The 17,535-nt window shown below is 34.8% G+C and overlaps 1 protein-coding gene across 4 annotated transcripts in view; it reads right to left on the minus strand.

Annotated features, from left to right (window-relative positions):
- Positions 1-17,535, minus strand: part of VPS13B (vacuolar protein sorting 13 homolog B) — a 424,870-nt gene that overhangs the window by 354,244 nt on the left and 53,091 nt on the right. For all 4 annotated transcript variants that reach the window (XM_027692551.1, XM_027692552.1, XM_027692549.1 and 1 more), the window contains exons 8-16: positions 17,080-17,342; positions 14,433-14,528; positions 13,973-14,095; positions 12,498-12,635; positions 11,020-11,107; positions 5,824-6,015; positions 5,051-5,220; positions 2,762-2,956; positions 1,030-1,154 (exon numbers count right to left, since the gene is read on the minus strand). In XM_027692551.1, coding sequence (XP_027548352.1) covers positions 1,030-1,154; positions 2,762-2,956; positions 5,051-5,220; positions 5,824-6,015; positions 11,020-11,107; positions 12,498-12,635; positions 13,973-14,095; positions 14,433-14,528; positions 17,080-17,342 — 1,390 coding nt within the window. The remainder of the gene's footprint in view (positions 1-1,029; positions 1,155-2,761; positions 2,957-5,050; positions 5,221-5,823; positions 6,016-11,019; positions 11,108-12,497; positions 12,636-13,972; positions 14,096-14,432; positions 14,529-17,079; positions 17,343-17,535) is intronic.

Consider the following 17,535-nt stretch of genomic DNA (forward strand, 5'->3'; position numbering starts at 1 on the left):
ATAAAAAATATGACAAAGTCAGTTAGGCTGCTACCACCTGGTGGTGTTCTGATAATGCTAAAACCCCAGCCTGCGAGAGAAAAATTAGTATATTCTCTGTGTGGCACTAAGAACAGTCAAAGACACAGTCCTTTTTTCTTAATCCATTAAGCTTTCACAAACAAATGTATCTTATAAATTAGCTATGCAACACAATGTTTGAAGCCAAAGTATTGAACATATTAACGTGTTTTCTTGTCATTTTATGTAAAATTTTTTGCACGTGTTTAGTCAAAGTAGTATTACAGACAGCTACTTCTCAAAAGAAGGGATAAAGAAAACTAATATCCTGTCCAAAGTATTGCCAAAATGCATTTTCCTGAAAATAGATTTTATAAATGCATTGACATCTATGTCCACGAGATTTAAACTGAAAAGATAAATTTAAATACTGAATTTTCCAGGACAATTAAGCTTAAAATAATTTTATATAGCTCGTTTCATAATAAAGCACAGAATTTGTTTCAGAAGAAAAGTGTTCTCTTTTAATATATGAACTACTACAAACAGCTAAAATACCTGATCACAATGTTAAAACACTTCCAACTGTAATGAGAGATAAATAAAAGTGTAGTAGAGATTTCGTGGGGTTGGGATGTTTTGGGGTTTCATCCTCCAACTTGTTGCTTTTTATTTGGTTGAGTTTAAAACAGCAAGAGCTGACCTGTTCAGTTAAACACATCAAGCTTTGCTAGCAGTATGTAACTTAGAGTGGAAACTGGTTCTAGAAATCTACGAGGTCTAGAACAAAGCTATTTAATATAGGGCTTGTGGGGACTGCTGTCTTGGCCAGACAAGGGTCTAAAATGTTTATTAATAGCAATCGTTACAAAGAAACTTATTAATAATAACAAACAATAATAGAATATGATAGATGAGACAGAAAAGTTTAGGGATATATATGAAGCTTTGCATTTTTACGTCACTCATTAGAAATGCAAAAGTAATTGTGCATTACTTAAACACTTAATGCTCAGGCTTAATGCTCACCAATATTTGGGAAACTTGATCAGCTTGCCATAAACAGCAGTACTGAACGAGGGGATAACTGGAACAGGGATGCAGTATAATCCTTTACTGTCCAAAGAAGTCAGTGCTGCTTGAAAACCAAATACCTGGAACAAATTCAGTTAGTCAAACAGTATGCTACCATAGGATTAGGTCGCTTTCAGGTTATTTTATAACATAACATACAGAAATATACTCAATAAACATTAAATAAATTATGTATTAATTTTAGATAATTCCTTTCACCCAAACACAAATATAGCTACAGAAATCTACGTAAAATAATGCCCTAACAGGAATACATACAACAATATTTTCTTCACTCAAAAAGTGTTAACTACGCTCTGCTGAATTTTTAACAAAATGCTGAATTACAATTTAACAACTCAAGTACTTTATTCTATATTCTTTAACTTGCAGATCACACGCTGCCTTTCATATAAAATAAAATCATTTTTGGTAATTGTAACAACACTGGTATGAAAAAGTGGTATTTAAGGAAATTAGAAGCTTTTCTTCAACAACAAATTAACTTCAGTTGCAAACCTCTAGTTTAATTTTGTAATTAAATCAAAAAGCTTTTTTTCCTTCAAAAAGCTTTCCTTTCCCTGTTCAATAATGGAGAATGAACTTTTGTAGAGTTGCTTTTTAAACTGCTGTACCACCATTCACATAAGAACAGACCACTCTGGCCAATATTAAAGCTAGCAAATAAACCCTTTAAAACTCAAATCTGATGTTCAAATGTTGCTGCTGAAAAAGTTTTTGAATAGAAAAATCCCCTCAAACTGAAAAACATACAGATGACTTGCAATATTGCGATCCCAATCACTTTAAATGTGACAGAAGGTAAACATGTCACCCAGAAAACTTAAAGCCTGCCATGCAATTCTGGAACAGAGTTTTGTTCATGCAGACAATAAAGATTTAAATAATTAAATTCTTACTAAGATCCCAGCATGGAAGTGAATAGATAATTGAAAAATTGAGCAAAACTAACAGTACTAGTATTAAATATTTACATTTTACTAGCACCCAAAAGGTTTTGAACTGCCTGAGGCCATCCTAAAAGGCTGGAAGGCCTGTTTTAAAATTCCTCTTGAGAGCAGAGGGCAACTGAATACTCCCAAAACAATTTCCCATAACTTAAGCTTCCCCCAACTTCACAATAAGAACTCCTCTCACATACTGTCTCTTTAATCGAGAACATTCAGAGGTCTTTCCTCTTATAATGAAAAACAATTAAATTGTTAGTCAACAGTTTTTGATTGCATACCTTCACTATCATGGTATTGCTACATCAATACTACTAGTAGTGATGGTTTTCCCTCATAACATCCCATCAAGTGTCTAAGTGTACTTTGCAGCGCTCAATCTACATATTCTATGAGCATTATCTGGGAAGAAGAAAAAGATTTCGTCCCACATTATTTTAACTCAACCTTGCCACAAAGACCTTGGGGCTTCGCTCTGTGCAGTTTCCTCATACGAAGTTCTCTGTTCATATTACAAAGCATTTGGCTCCAGTCAGAAGCAGCAATCCCAAACAACAATGTTATGTGAAATGTCTTTACATCCTTTTAGACAAGCTGTTTTAGACAAGCTGAAAACTTTCTCCCAAGAAACATGCTAACACTTAGGATTAAACTATATGTGTATGATCACATATTTTTTCAGCACAGCAGCAAGAAACAGTTTTCAAGCCTTCCTTTACCTTCAGATAGCAGTGTGAGTAACAGTAATGAAGCAGGTTGTCAGATGGCTGGCCAAGGTTGCTGACCACATGCACCAGTTGCTCAGCATACATCGGCACTGAGTGCTCCAGGTTAACCTTATCCACCAAAATTCGGATGGAAGGTAAAGGTCGGAGGGGATGGAAACTTGCAGCATTTAACACCCCACTTAAGTTCTAAGTGACAGAGGAAAAACCCATACAATTATTATATAACAGATGTATTATTTATGATATCTACATATTCTTACCTACATACACAAGCAAATCTACCTGTAATTAACTATTTACAGATACCACGGCATTACACTCATCAACTTTTTATCCAGAATTGTCTTGGGTGCATGTGATCAGGTGCTGGTGGTGGGCAGAGGGGGTTGCAGGTCTGACCAAGGGTTGCCCCAGGGCAGGCTCAGCCAGTGCTGGATAAAAAGTTGATAAATTTTAAACTCCAAAGAAATTATTTTGAAAATATTTCAGGATTCATAGTATAATGAACATCCAACTATATTTTTTAATAATATTCATTAAAATGAAGCGCTGTATTCAGCACAAGACAGACATGGACATATGAGAATAAGTTTGTTGGAAACAAAGTGGTTATGGGGTTGGAGGACATGAGTTCTGTCTCAAGAAAGACTGAGACAACTGAAGTAATTCAGTCTAGAGAAGGCCAGAGGGAAATGCTACTGCTGTCTACTGCTACCTACTGGGAGGGTAGAGAGAAAAGGGAGCCAGACTCTTGTCAAAGGTGTACCGTAAGAGGATGAGTGACAATAGACACAAGCTGGAATACAGGCAATTCAAATTAGGTCTATGGGAAAGCTTTTTATAGCATCTCCATTCTTAATGCTAATTTGGCACTTGACAGAGTAACCCCTGGAGCAACCTGCTCTTCCTTTGTCCAGGATGTTGGACTCCTGGAGAACACCTCAAAAGATCTTTTCCGATCCAAATTACTCTATAAATCTAAAACAATTATTAAACTTGCACCAAAATAGGACAGTAAGTTGACATATATATGATTTTCAATCTAAAACTCAAAATTGTTATTTTAAATATGCATGGCTTCACTCAGGAAATGTAAATTGAAACTCCAAGTGGTGACTACACCAACCAAAAAGTTCACTTGATTTAAACTCTTTGCCTCACATCTAAAACAAACATGGGACTGTTCTCCCATTATAAAAATACCATCTTCCCATGCCCATATGGTGAAAAGCACCACTGCAGTGCAACATGCTAAAAAATTCTAAAAAGGAAAAACCTCTCTGGGCAACCTGTTCCAGTGCTTCATCATCCTCTGAGTAAAGAATTCCCTCTTAACATCTAATCTAAATCTGCTCTCTTTTAGTTTAAAACCATTGTCCTTTGTCCTGTCACTATCTGCTTGTATAAAAACTCCCTCTCCCTCCTTTTTATAAGCTCCCTTTAGGTACTGAAAGGTCACAATGAGGGCTCCTTGAAGCATTCCCTTCTCCAGTCTGAGCAACCACAGCTTTCTCAGGCTATCAGACGAAATATCAGACAAAAGTTCCAGAAATTTAATTAAATCAAGAATTGATTGATTTTGCTCTTTTCCCATTCCTTCTCTTAGCCATAGAATACCTTCCAGCCTCTGCCAGGAGAGATAAACCTACTGCAAATCTTCACTACCAAATGCAGATTCATCTCTACAGTACCTCAGCATTGTGCACTGAGGAAGGAACTCTATAGGAATAAAACCAGATTCTTAAACTGGTGTTATACTACACATATCCAGAAGATAAAACAAATTAAGGCTGTTAGGAAATTTCCGTCTCTCTGAGCAAGTCGTTCAGTAGTTAAATTCTCAGTAACAGCCCATGTCCTGCTCGCATCCTGGCTGGAACTAGCACACACACACCTGGCTGTTAACATCTGTGTAGTCTCTATTGAGCCTCTGTATTAAAAGATTTCAGACTCTACCAAGTCTGGGAAGACCTGCACAACAGGTACTCTTCTGATCAAAGGAGCTACTACTTTTTCAGAGCTACTACTTTTTCATCTCCTTGATGGTTTAAAATCTTTTTTCTTCACAATTATTTTTTCTTACAAGTACAAGACATCTTCAGTTTATAAGCCTAACTAGTCATATCCCACTCGTCTTAGGTGAGCTAAGGCTCATGGGCACCAAACCAATTCAGAATTCAGCAATGTATCCAGCACATGGAATCACAGACCAGTAAGAAAATTTATACGGAACAGCACATGCCAATATAAAGAACTGAATAATTATCTGTACATACATACCTTCTCACCCATGATTATGGGCAGCAAGTGGTCTAGTAAATTGAATTCTGCCACAGGGATTATAATTGTACACTTGAGAACAGTGAATGTTGTAAGTCGAGTGGGAATGTATTCCTCCAGTGATGCTATTTCTTCTGAGCTTGGCACAGTTCTGTTTCCATCTGTAATATCTACAATAAATCAAGATTACATGTTTCACTAAAATATATAAAATGTGTCCTAGAGCTGCTGTTTCAGAAACGATTAGGGACTAGCAAAAAAAGCAAAGCTTCCCCCCCACCTCATAGTTAATAATGTTATTCCATGCTGGTTCTACCTAAGGCTAAATGCAATAGTAACTGGATTTTCCTGACTTTGAAATCTGTATTACTCTTCCTCAGAAACTCATCTTAACTGTTTACCATAACTTATTTCCATGCATTTTCATCCTGTATAACTATTATTTCAAACTAATAAATATCAACAAGGATACTTTCTTCTCTAAGACTCCAAAATTAACCTAGAGTAGTCAATTAAGTAAGCCCTTCTTACTCAACAAGAGTCTTATGATTAAAACAAATGGCTTCCAAAGTGTCTGAAATTATCTCAGAAGTATATCCAACACTGATGAGGATACTACAATGAATTTTATCTTTATTTTACATTTTGCTCTTCAGACTCATAAAATCCCCTGAAAGGTTTTGAGTTTAACTACTTGGAAGCTGCACCTTCAAGAGCAATAAATTTGGTCTGGTTTAATTCTGTACATTTGTGTATATGCAATAGGAGCAAACCTGGCTTAGTTTTGCTGTAAGGCTCATACTCATGTTCCAGAGCACAAACTATCATTTTCATTATCCGGTGTACCGCGCTGCTATCCAGCCGAAGATTGAGTGGGCCCACAATGAGGCTTTTTGTAGACATCTCCTGAACATTTCCAAAATCTTCACTCTTTACTGAAGAGAGGTCTTGTTGATTCCCAGAGACTATAAGAAGTTTTATAAATAACAAGTCACACCAAACAATTGGACATAATAAAATTTTTTATCAGCTACTTCTGTTTCAAATCCTATGATCACAGACTTATAAATATATACAAAAATATAACAGTGCAAACAGAACACACAAATAGACCGTGACTGGTTTAACATGTTTTTTAACATTATTTCTGTTTAATGCAGAGAAAACAGGGTAAATTTTTGCCTTGCCTCCAAGCAGAGTACAACTTAGGAACCCTTCCATGAATTTTGTATTTCTCAAGTTTAGTATTCCCTGGAAGTCTAAACTTCTGTGGCAACTTAACCCCAGGTGCCAATGACAGCTGTGCTGTTCAAAACTTTCTACAGCTTGTCACAAAGATATCCATCCCTAACAATCAAGGAAAAGGTGTGCTGCAAAGAAATTACAGACTTGGGCCCTTAAAAGGTTAGCTGCCTGTACACAGCCATGAGAATCACACTCACTTGTACTGTCATAAACCAGACTGACAGCTAAGGCAAACCCTTCCTTCCATTCACATTTACCCCAACTCACTATTGCATGGGCAGTGAGAAAACAAACTTCTTTAATCATTAGGTCTCAGGCTGTTTTTAGAAGAACCAACACAGAGATAAAAGAGTGGTTTAGTAAGGTCAGGTAATAAGGTAGACCAAAACCATACATTCACTGGATACAGGCTACTCATCAGTTACCAAACAGCATGACTATTTCTCTAAACATACTTCACAGAAATTCTTCAGTTAAATTACGCAAATTTCAGAAACTCAAGTTTTCCTGTTACATATGACTTGTAAAAGAATACCCTCATCCCTCTAATATATTTAGCTTGCACAACTGCAGAACTGGATTTTTTTCTTAATAAACCATCACTTTGACAGTGTCTTCATTGCTTTGACACATGCACTAAACATTAAATGTCTTGCTGATCATTACATAAATGAACAGTTAGTCTGACAAAATAAGCATCAAGATTAAATGGATTCTGAGACCACAGAAAGGCAACAGAACTGGTGAAACGTCTGGAGCACAAGTCTTAAGAGGAGCGACTGACAGACCTGGGGCTGTTTAGCCTGGAGAGGAGGTAGGGTCTCAGGGGAGACCTTATTGCTCACTACAATTACTTGAAAGGATATTGTAGCAAGGGGGCGGGAGTCAGTCTCTTCTCCCAAGTAAGAAGTTATGGGATGAGAGGAAACAGCCTCAAGTTGCACCAGGGAAGGTTTAGATTGGATACTGGAAAAAATTTCTTCACTGAAATTGGCCACAAGCATTGGAACAAGCTGTCTAAGGGAACTATTGTAATCCCCATGCCTGGAAGTGTTTAAAAAACGTATGAATGTGGTATTTGGGGACATGGTTTAGGGGTGAACGTGGCAGTGCTGTGTTAATGGTTGGACTCAGTAGCAGTTCTTTTCCAACCTTAACAATTCCATAATTTCTGGTTGCCTGAGAGGAACCCGGTCTTTTACCTTCCAGAGTAACATTCCCTTTTGCCTCTCTTCTTTACCGTACTCATTCAAAACAGTCTTTCTATTGGGGGAAATGAGCTTGGGGGAAAAGGAAGCAAGGATAGGTTTTTTTCCTCCCTTGTGTTTAAATAATAAAATGTTGTTGCTTCTAAGCATTGGTGAGAAGAAAGGTCCTAGCACAAACCAAGACTATGCCCAATTTGACACTTAGCTGGTCTAATGCTCTGCAGGCCTTTACAGGCTTATATACTCAGCAGAAGAATTAACTTTATCCTTAAAAGCCCAACAGAAGTTGATGGCAAGAGCATTTATAGCCTCTGATTCCCCTGGCGTGTTGTTTTTCGGAGAGGAAAAAGAACAATAAAAGAAAGATAAAAGAACAGAAAGATACTACCTTATAAAACCTATTCAAATCTTCAGCTGGAACTGAGTTACAACCTTTGTAATAAATTCCGAAAAAGATTTTTTTTTTAAAAAGCCAGCATATAGCCTCCTGCATTTATTCTACAGGCAGTTAACATGCATACTTTTATCCTTCCAATTCTACAGAGTATTCAGTGCAGATGAACACTACTAAAAAGAGCAAAAAGCCATAACATCACATAAAAAGGCCAAAAATAATAAAGCCAGGAGTAGTAACAGCCTACCTTTTCAAAGACTTATACTTGCTTGTATATATTGTTTGTATATGAATAATACATTCAAGTGACAGAATTTATACAAACCACTTTCTGGAACAGTCCCATTTAATTCTAAGTGCAAAGAGAATGTGACAGAAAATCTATTGGTTCTACTGAACTAGGTGATCACAGGTGACTTGAAAATTCACAGTTGCATAAAGAAAAACAATTTTTGATCATTGAGTATTCAAGCTCTCTGTAAACCTTATGTCTAATTCTAACTGACAAAAAATACCAAAATGAGTGCTGCATAATAAACTTGCCACCAAGATAAGTACACATTACAAACAAAATGGAACTTCAAAAGTACACCCCGCCAGGTCAGCGATCAGGGAACTGACAGGCTACATAACGTTTCAGGGAAAATGTTTTGCATTGAAATACGAAGCCAAAATCCAGAAAAATACAGGAAGGGGAGGACAGGCAGCATTTCAAAATAAAACTACTGTGCATGACTATCTCGTTTTCATTCAAAATACAGAAATTGATTAATGCACTTCTGTAAGTGACAGATGAAACTCCTGAGGTTAATGTTATCCAGGAGGCACTTGTGGTTTAATCAGTAATTCTATGCTTCAGGAAAGGTTAAAGGTGCAAAGAATGTGTCAAACCAAAATTGCCTTGACAGATAAAAATCTTACAATCACAGTAACTGCCTCCTATAACTTAAGTTGGGTTAGGGTATTTTATGGAATGTGGTGTGCAGTGATTGTAACTAAAAAAATAGTTAATATCAAAATAAGAAATAGTAAAATTTAAACTTTCATATAAACGACACATTAAAAATGCAGCAGGTTTATATTGTTTTCAAAATCTTGAGGTATTTATATCTTCATTTTAAAGAAATTATTTACACTTTTTTTTATGTGTTATTTAATAACTACCCACTTAACCCACAATATGGAAAAATAAACTACAAAATAACTAGCAGAAACACCACATTTGCTTTTCTGAGGAACAAAACTATTTGAAAATTTCAAGTTTTAAGTTCTTGATTTAGAGAAACAACAACTATTTTAACAATTTAATAATTAATCATTCCATTCTTCTATGTAGAGAGGTAGCTGAAATCAAAGGAGTAATACCAAAATAAAAGCACACAGCTTGATAGGAAGTCAAGCTACATTTTGTGAAGTGTTTTCCTGGATGGAGAAAACAGAAGCTAAGGCTCTGAGAAGGCAAACTGGAAGAAAAAGAAGAGAAGCTAAGGAGGGAAAAATGTAGTCAGAATATACCAGTAGCCTGGCATTGAGGAAAATAAATTCATTCCTGAGTTCAGTCATTCCTGAAAAGGGCTAGTTAAAAGTCAGAAAAAGATATGATCACAGCATTTCTTGTGCATTCAGAGAAACAAGACAAAATACTCCACAAAACCAATTTTTCTTCATAATCAAATAGTCTGCATATTCAATTTTCTACAGCAAGATTCAAAAAGGAGATAAGGCTTACCCAAGATTTTCAACTTCTCTACATAAGAGTTCAACACACAATTAAATATTTATCTCTATTAAAACCAGAAGTAGACTGCAGTAGAATCTTGACTTAACTGTATATTTTCTCAGCTTCACACCACACTCATAGTACAGAGGAAAGCCTCAGAACCAGGAAAGAACTGTTAAATTTCCTAGTGTATTCCTCTACTACCAAAGGCAATAGCATCATTTATTTATTTTTTTTAAGTTTTTCCTCTAAGGAAACTGGAAGTTTCTTTCCTACTCCTTTTACTCTTAATGTCCAACAAGTCCAGAAAACAAAATCAAACATTAAGAGTTATGGTTTCTTTTACACAGACAGAAAAAACACAACAACAACAAACACACACAAACAACAACCAAAAAAAATAAACAAAACCAAAAACACCAACCAAACCAACCAACCAAACAAAAAACCAAACCAACTAAAAAAAAACCAAAAAAACACAGATGAATTGGATTAGGTAGCAAGGACAGGACAGATAAATGTTCGGTCACAAAACAGCAAGAAGTTCCCAATACATGTCCAGAGAAATAGTGTTCACGATAATAAATACACAGGTGGGGAAGAAAGCACTATTAGTTTGACAATGAAACTGCAGAGCAGCAGCTGTAGATGACAGTCTTAGAAGAATTGGGGGGGGAGATCACATTGCAATTAATGATAAGAATACATGTGTAAAAATACATATGCATTTCTTACTAATAGATTAACTTCTTTGTCCCGTTTTTTGTAACACTCACAGTAGTAGATATACTTCCTGCACTAAATTCACTTCTCAGACTTAGAAAAGACTTGATAGGAATCTCAAAAATTACTCAGAATTGGCCAATATCTATGTGCACATGGTTTATTTGTTCACAGAATTGTTCAGATACATATATTTCAAGATTAATCTCCACACTATCTTGCATCCTTGCATTTTAATTCACAGGAGAAAAACCACAGCCCTTTTCATCTTCTGCAGCAAGTACACAGTCAACCTCATTCTTCAACCAGGCTTTCTCAAAAGTTGGGGTTTTTTTACATGCAAAGTCAATAATGACAACTTTAAAAAAAGAAAAAGACATCATACTTTATGAACTTCATCACTGCTACAAGCTAATTACTTTCAGTTTAGCAACTGGCTATAAAAATATCACTGTGATTCGTTATGCAGGAAAAAAAAAAAAGAACAACACCGACAATCAACAGCTAACCAAAATAGCTAACCTCAAAGACATCAATAAAGAAACAAAGATGAAAGCATTTTAATGATGGTTTTGATGGTAAATCTAAGATAAGTTAGAGGACAGTTGGTCAAGGACCATCTAGGCATGAAAAGTCTTTGCTTCTATTATTTATCAGGGTCAACAAAGAAAAAAGGTACCTTTGCCACTGGTGCTTTCCATTGTGTACAAGTAATCCATGTAGAAAGCCCCAAACCTCTGCATTCCAGCTATCTCTGTGTACATCTCCTACCAACACAGCAAAGCAAACAAAGAAAATGTTGTATAAGGATAGAATCTTGAGATTACCAACTGATAGACTGGTATTAGAGAGATATATTCATGTTTGGATTTGTGCATCAACACACGGAAAGGCTTATCAAAACAAAGGACAGAGGTTATCCCAAAGAATTCACCTTTCCGATAGGTAATGTAATTTCTATTTGAGGCCACACAAATGCACATCCATAATTCCAGTGGACATGCTGACCAATTCATCAATAACATCTAGTCAATCAGTACCTTTAATGGAGTAAATATTCTTCACCTCTTGCATGCAACAGATCTACCTAATTAAGTACACTGAAAACTTAAGCTCGTTCAATCTGGCTTTGTTATTCAAGCAACATTGTGGTTTTATCTTTAAACAGCAGGAAACATATTAAGACTTTATGCCATCACTGGGATTTATACATAATATAATCCATTACATAGCAAACTTGCTTCGCCAAAAAAATATGCAAATCTAAAAGCATTGAAGACAGACCAAGTATAGAGTAAAGCTTAAAACTAAAACACTATATGGGAAAAGTTTGAATACAACTACTTGTGATTTTACTAATTTCATTTTTACGGGATTCTTCAAGGTTACACTTCAGTAGTGCTAAAAAGGTGACATTAATAAAATTTAAATTTAAAAGAAATTAGACACATTCAAAATTGTAAATGGATTATCTGTACATTAAACAGAGCATAGAACTCCACCTATGAACAAAGAACCATCTTGGTCATTACATATAGTTTTTAACAATCACAGATAATCAGAGAATAAAGTTTTACTGCACAATTTACAACAACAGACACTATTGGTGACTGAAAATTTGTCTCTAGAAAAGGCAGGATTAGTAAAATTTTCTCTAACTAGACAAACACAGGACACAAACAATAAAATTAACACTGCCCAAATCTGGTTTCCAAGACAGCACTTCTTAGTCTGAAGACCATGGACCACTTACTGTTTGGGTTTAAAGTATGTGCTGGTAAAGCTTTTGCTAGCATTCTTTCATACCTATTTTTCTCTTAAAGTGTTCTGTGGTTAGTGCTTTTAGAAACTATGGAATTAATTCCGTTTTTGGAGCAGGAGACGGGGGTTTGAGGTTTCTTTCGAATATGTTTCTTCAGTTTTGGGGTTTTTTTTGGCTCGGTTTTTGTGGGTGTCTTTTTTTTAACACAAACAGATCTACTTTTTTTTAACACAAACAGATTTTCTTTTTTTTTGGCCAGCTGCAAAGTAAGATTCAGTTAAACGCGAAGAAGTAATGAAAAATCAGTCCTCTAGTAGTACACAGATCTAGATAGTTATTAGAAATCTATTAGACAGCATTGGAATTTTTTTCTAAGAAAAATGTGATTCTCTGACCTTATGATGAGCTGCATCCAATATAAATTCTGCCCGAATACTATTATTTTCTGGACTTCTGTAATCGAATAGTGAATTGGTAAGATATGTCATCCCTTTCGCACTCAAATTTTCTCCACAATTGAAGAAGTAGGCCTCCTTCACGAGGTAGTACAAAATAATATGGCAGGGGAGGGGAAAAAAAAACAACATAGTCAAGTTAACAGAAGTTTCAATTGTCATAATACACAAATAACACACACACAGTAGCAACCCTCAAGAGTATATTTCATTATGAATGAAGATAAAATAATTAAATTATTTTCACTGAAGTAACACTGAAGTTCCTGTCCCCTCCCTCCCCATTTTCAAATCAATAAAAATGATTTTATAGCTGACAATCTCATAGTTGCTGCAGACAAGGCTGCTGCCCACCCTCACATGCCCAGAACATCTCACTTGTACTTAACAAGGCCACCAGAGCATTTTTACAGTTTTTCAGCCTCTCTTTCTGGAAAAGCCCACTTTTATCCCTTGCAGCACACCGGCCATGTAGTGTGTCCCACTGCATCTCTAAAATCCCATATCATAATCTAAAGTTGTGTAAGGATATCTAGATCTTTTTTTGTTTTCTGTGCTGCATACACAAACACCTGAGATGGATGCTAAGCCATGCTTCTCTCATAGGTTAAGGATAAGAATCTGTCCCATCGTACCTATCACAGTACAGTGCATGGTTTTCCAGATTAGGAGATATTTTACATAAATATAATCATTTCGTGTTTTCTTTCATATTCTTAGTTTTTCTCCTTAAAATACATTCCAAGACTTCACAAAACACTAATGTCAAGTTAATAGGTTTGTTCTTGGCTGCATTACTTTTTTTTATTTAAAAAAGATAATAGTTGCTGTTCTCCAGTACCTTAGGACACTATTCTATCTACAGTTCAACCAAAAATCGTTATTGAATTTAAAATTTAATGCACCACTTCATTAAATATTTTAAAGTACTCCATACTTGATTTTGTCTTAAGCAATTGAAGATTTGCTTCTATTTAAAATTTAGAAATTAATACTGTTTAACTCCTTAATTTAATACTTCTCTTAACCTTATTGAAAAATGAGGTAAAATACTCATTTGATATTTGTACCACACTTCTATTATCTGCAGTATACAGTGTTCCCAGTTGTTCCCTTCCAACCTTCTGTTCATTTAAGCACTTTCAAAGATTTTCAATTGCTTGTATTTGTTATATAAAATCAAAGTATGCAGACATAGACAATAATGGGCTATTGTCAAAGAAAAAAGTCTTGTTTTGCCTCTTCTCATTCTGAAATATTTGTCTTTTCTGAGGAATAGAATTGAGTCCTATATACCAGTAACATTCAAAAACTTAAATCACAATTTGTAACAGCAGTCTTTTCAATTTTTGCAATCAATAAAGCATAACAGAACTGCTAATTGAGCAAGTCAGCTCATATTTCAACATACTCACTTCATCACTCCTATTCATGTTCTCTTCAAAATCTTTAATTCCCATAATTCCTTTAAGGCACATAGCTTGGCAACCAACAAAACCAATTTGGCAATCAAAGAAAAGTTCACCTTTCATAAGGACCTAGTGAGGAAAAAAAAGTGGTATTTTTAAGACTTCTACTCCCCAAGAAATAAAAAATGTGGACAAAAGTGAAACAAAATATGTTTAGGTTTATATATTTAGAGCTTTAATAAACAGCACTCACAAGGGCACTTCAAAGGAAGAGATTACTTTAGTATTTCATCACCACAGCACTAGAAATTTAGAGAATTTATATGTAAGTGATTATTACAACAAACACATCCAATATGACAGAATATGAAAACTTGGCAACAAAATAATTAAAAAATATTTTATTGGTAAGTATTTGCTACATTACTTATGATAAATCAAAAAAGCCCAGTCAAAGGAAAATTACCTCAACTGTTGTTCCTTCTTGTTCCCAGCATATAACTTCTTTGGATTTTACTTTCTGAGGGCTGTAATAACTACTTTCAGCTTGCATTTCAGTGAGCTATGAAACAATAGGATAAACACATTATAAAAGTCAATATTAGTATTAAACAGCAGTAATGTCATTAATATACAGAATTGATGAAGACAAACTATGGGCCAAAATTTATTAATAGGCAGGAAACAGGTGCAATTAAACAGCTGTAACACATTATCCATATTGGAACTTCTCATATGCAACTTCTGGTTGAAACATGCCATAACAGAACGTCTAAAATCCACTCTAGTATTTTTAGTTTCCTTATCTAAAGAGAAACTATGTAAAAAGAAGAAAGAAATACACAGTTGCATTATTAATATAATAACAAATTAGCTCATAAACTGCTGTAAAAATACATAAATGCGTTATTTATTCTTCCCAGAAATAACTAAACAGCATGATGATATTACAAAAATATTTTGGTTACAACCATACTCATTTTTCTTTCTTGTCATGGCAACCAAGAGGAACATGCATTTATATTTCTTGAATGATTTCAATATAAAAATTCAAAATGGTAAAACAGGTTAAAAAAAAGCACATAGCCTACAGCTAAGAAAAACAGGAAAAGAGGTACAAAATAATGATGTTATATCTTGACTGAAAAACACTTAGTTTATGTTGAACAGCTTAAATAGTTCAAATTCTAATTTTTATATAAAAATATCCACAGGCTCTCATTTTTTTCAAGAGTGGATACACATGGATGTTGTTTCAAATTAAAATTTTGCAATCCAAATGTCCAAGAGAATTGGATGAAAAAAATCACTGATCACCCTTCACCTGCGTGCAATTATAGTAGAGGAAAAGCAATTAATTGATTAAAAGAACTCAGACATTACAAGAATAATTTTCACCATTATTAGAAAACGCTACATTTAATTTGGCATGATTTTTAGCTGGAATGATATCAACTGTTCAGAATGCTAATGCAGAAACTTGACCTTATTTTTTAACCAAAGTATGAACCACAAATTAATTCCATACATTCTTTGCATGCAAGCAGAACAATGAATTCTGTTTTCCTCCTAACTGTCACCATATTAATATCGTACATCATTTCACATTTAAAATTTATAGAATGTAAGATGTTACACTCAAAGTAGTTTTTAATCACTTCCCAGTATAAAATGCGTGAACTTGCCAATGAAGCATTAGGAAAGCCCCCAGAAAAGTATGTTCAAAAATAAGTTCATATTATTTTTAATGATTTTTCTCACATGAGGAAAGAGTATAAAATTACTATTGTATGACAAAATGCAAAAGAAGATGCTGAGCCATGAAAAATGAGAAATTTGAGTCCTGGTAGTTTGTTTGGGTTAAATGTCCCAGGGATGATAAGTAATGCAGGAAGAAAAGATTTTCCATTATTTATTTTTAGCCTTTTTTATTGAAGACTGAAGCAGATTGACACAAAAGAACACGACAATGTTTGTTGATATCCTCAAATTTTGCAACCAAATTTGCCAGGAGGCTGAAGGCTTAAAACATTAACCTTCCCACAGAATGTCTACAGCTTCCAAAGTCATTTGTCTCATCCTTTCTGACAGTTGCCAAGCAGCTCAACACCCTGCTATGCCACCAAACAAAAATAGCTAAGAGAAACTAAGCATAAAGCCCCTCACAACACTCTAGTGCACAGATGACAAGCCAAACAGGCAATAAAGGTTCAGGGAGCTGCTGATGGTATTAGGTGTATAATCAGGCACGTAACTGTTGTACCAGAGTTACGAAAGTATTGCAGTTCATTTGAAAGGCTCAAAGCCATAAAAATCAGCCTTAGTTACTCTGTGGCAAAGTTCTGGCCTTGATTTAATACATGTTTAATTGTAAAGCCAAGAGCCACTTTGTGTAGTTATGCACATAAAATTGCTTGCATATAGTTTGGCACATGTTAAAAGTATTTTGCTAATTCAGAACCTTAATTTTAACTTCTGTCAGTATATCTCAATATCTTATTCAGACTTTCCATATTCCCTTCTGCAAGCTTACAAAAGAACAGAGAGAAGGCCAGCAACCAGTTTGAGATTTGTTTACAAAAAAATACTTAAATCTTTCTCTACATACATAGTATATAGCTCAAAGTATATGTACCATTTATCCTTTGTTTGTTCAATTCAATTTCAACAAATGGAAAATAATTTCAACATTATCAAGTTAAAATCATACTTTTACTCACAATAGTCTAAAAAAAGAACAGTCTAAACAATTCCTCGAATTCACAATCTCTATGAAGGTAAAGCATTTTTATAAAGAAATATTACACATTACATGGATAGAATACTTCAGTAAACATTCACAGAAAGCCTTTAAGATTCTTCTCCCATCAAAGAATATTAATCTAAGTTGTTTCCCTTTAAGATTATTAAGTTGGTTGAAATGGCAAAACCAGCTCACATTGCAATTATCAGTAGAGTATGACGGAAGAGGAACATTCAACATTCACTTTCCATGTTATTCATTAATGTACCATTTCCCACCTCCAATCAAACTGTATGCAAATGCCCAGGTAATCTTTATGCACTTCCTCAACAAGTCAAATGAATCCTTTATGAAACAGAGAAATACTTACCTTAAAAGTCACTGTTGCCTTCGTACAGTAAAACCCAACTGAAATAATAGGATCCTTTAGGGACTGAGATTTCTGCTGATGTAACATTGTTCCATCGTCAATTCCACTAGAATCATTCTCTTCATCATCATAACTTACAATGGCAGGGACAAAAGACCAAGCCCAAGATACCCATCCTTGTTGCTGGTCATCGTCTTGATGCAAATAAGGATCTTGATACTGTGTTGGATATTGCATTATTGAGCTTGTTTCATCTTCTGCATCTTTTAAAACAAAAACCAATTTAAATTTCAGAGCAACCAAGCTTCAAAGTTTATTTATTAAGTTCAAATTTTCAGCATATGAAATTTATCCAGGACAGTATTACACATAGCATTCACTGATACTTGGTTTATAATGACAGAAAACAAGAAGAAATTTTAAATTACTGAATATAAGTCTCCAAACACTTGTTTC

The sequence above is a fragment of the Neopelma chrysocephalum genome, unplaced genomic scaffold, assembly GCF_003984885.1.
Source record: "Neopelma chrysocephalum unplaced genomic scaffold, ASM398488v2 Primary Assembly neopelma1_86, whole genome shotgun sequence".
NCBI lineage: Eukaryota > Metazoa > Chordata > Aves > Passeriformes > Pipridae > Neopelma > Neopelma chrysocephalum.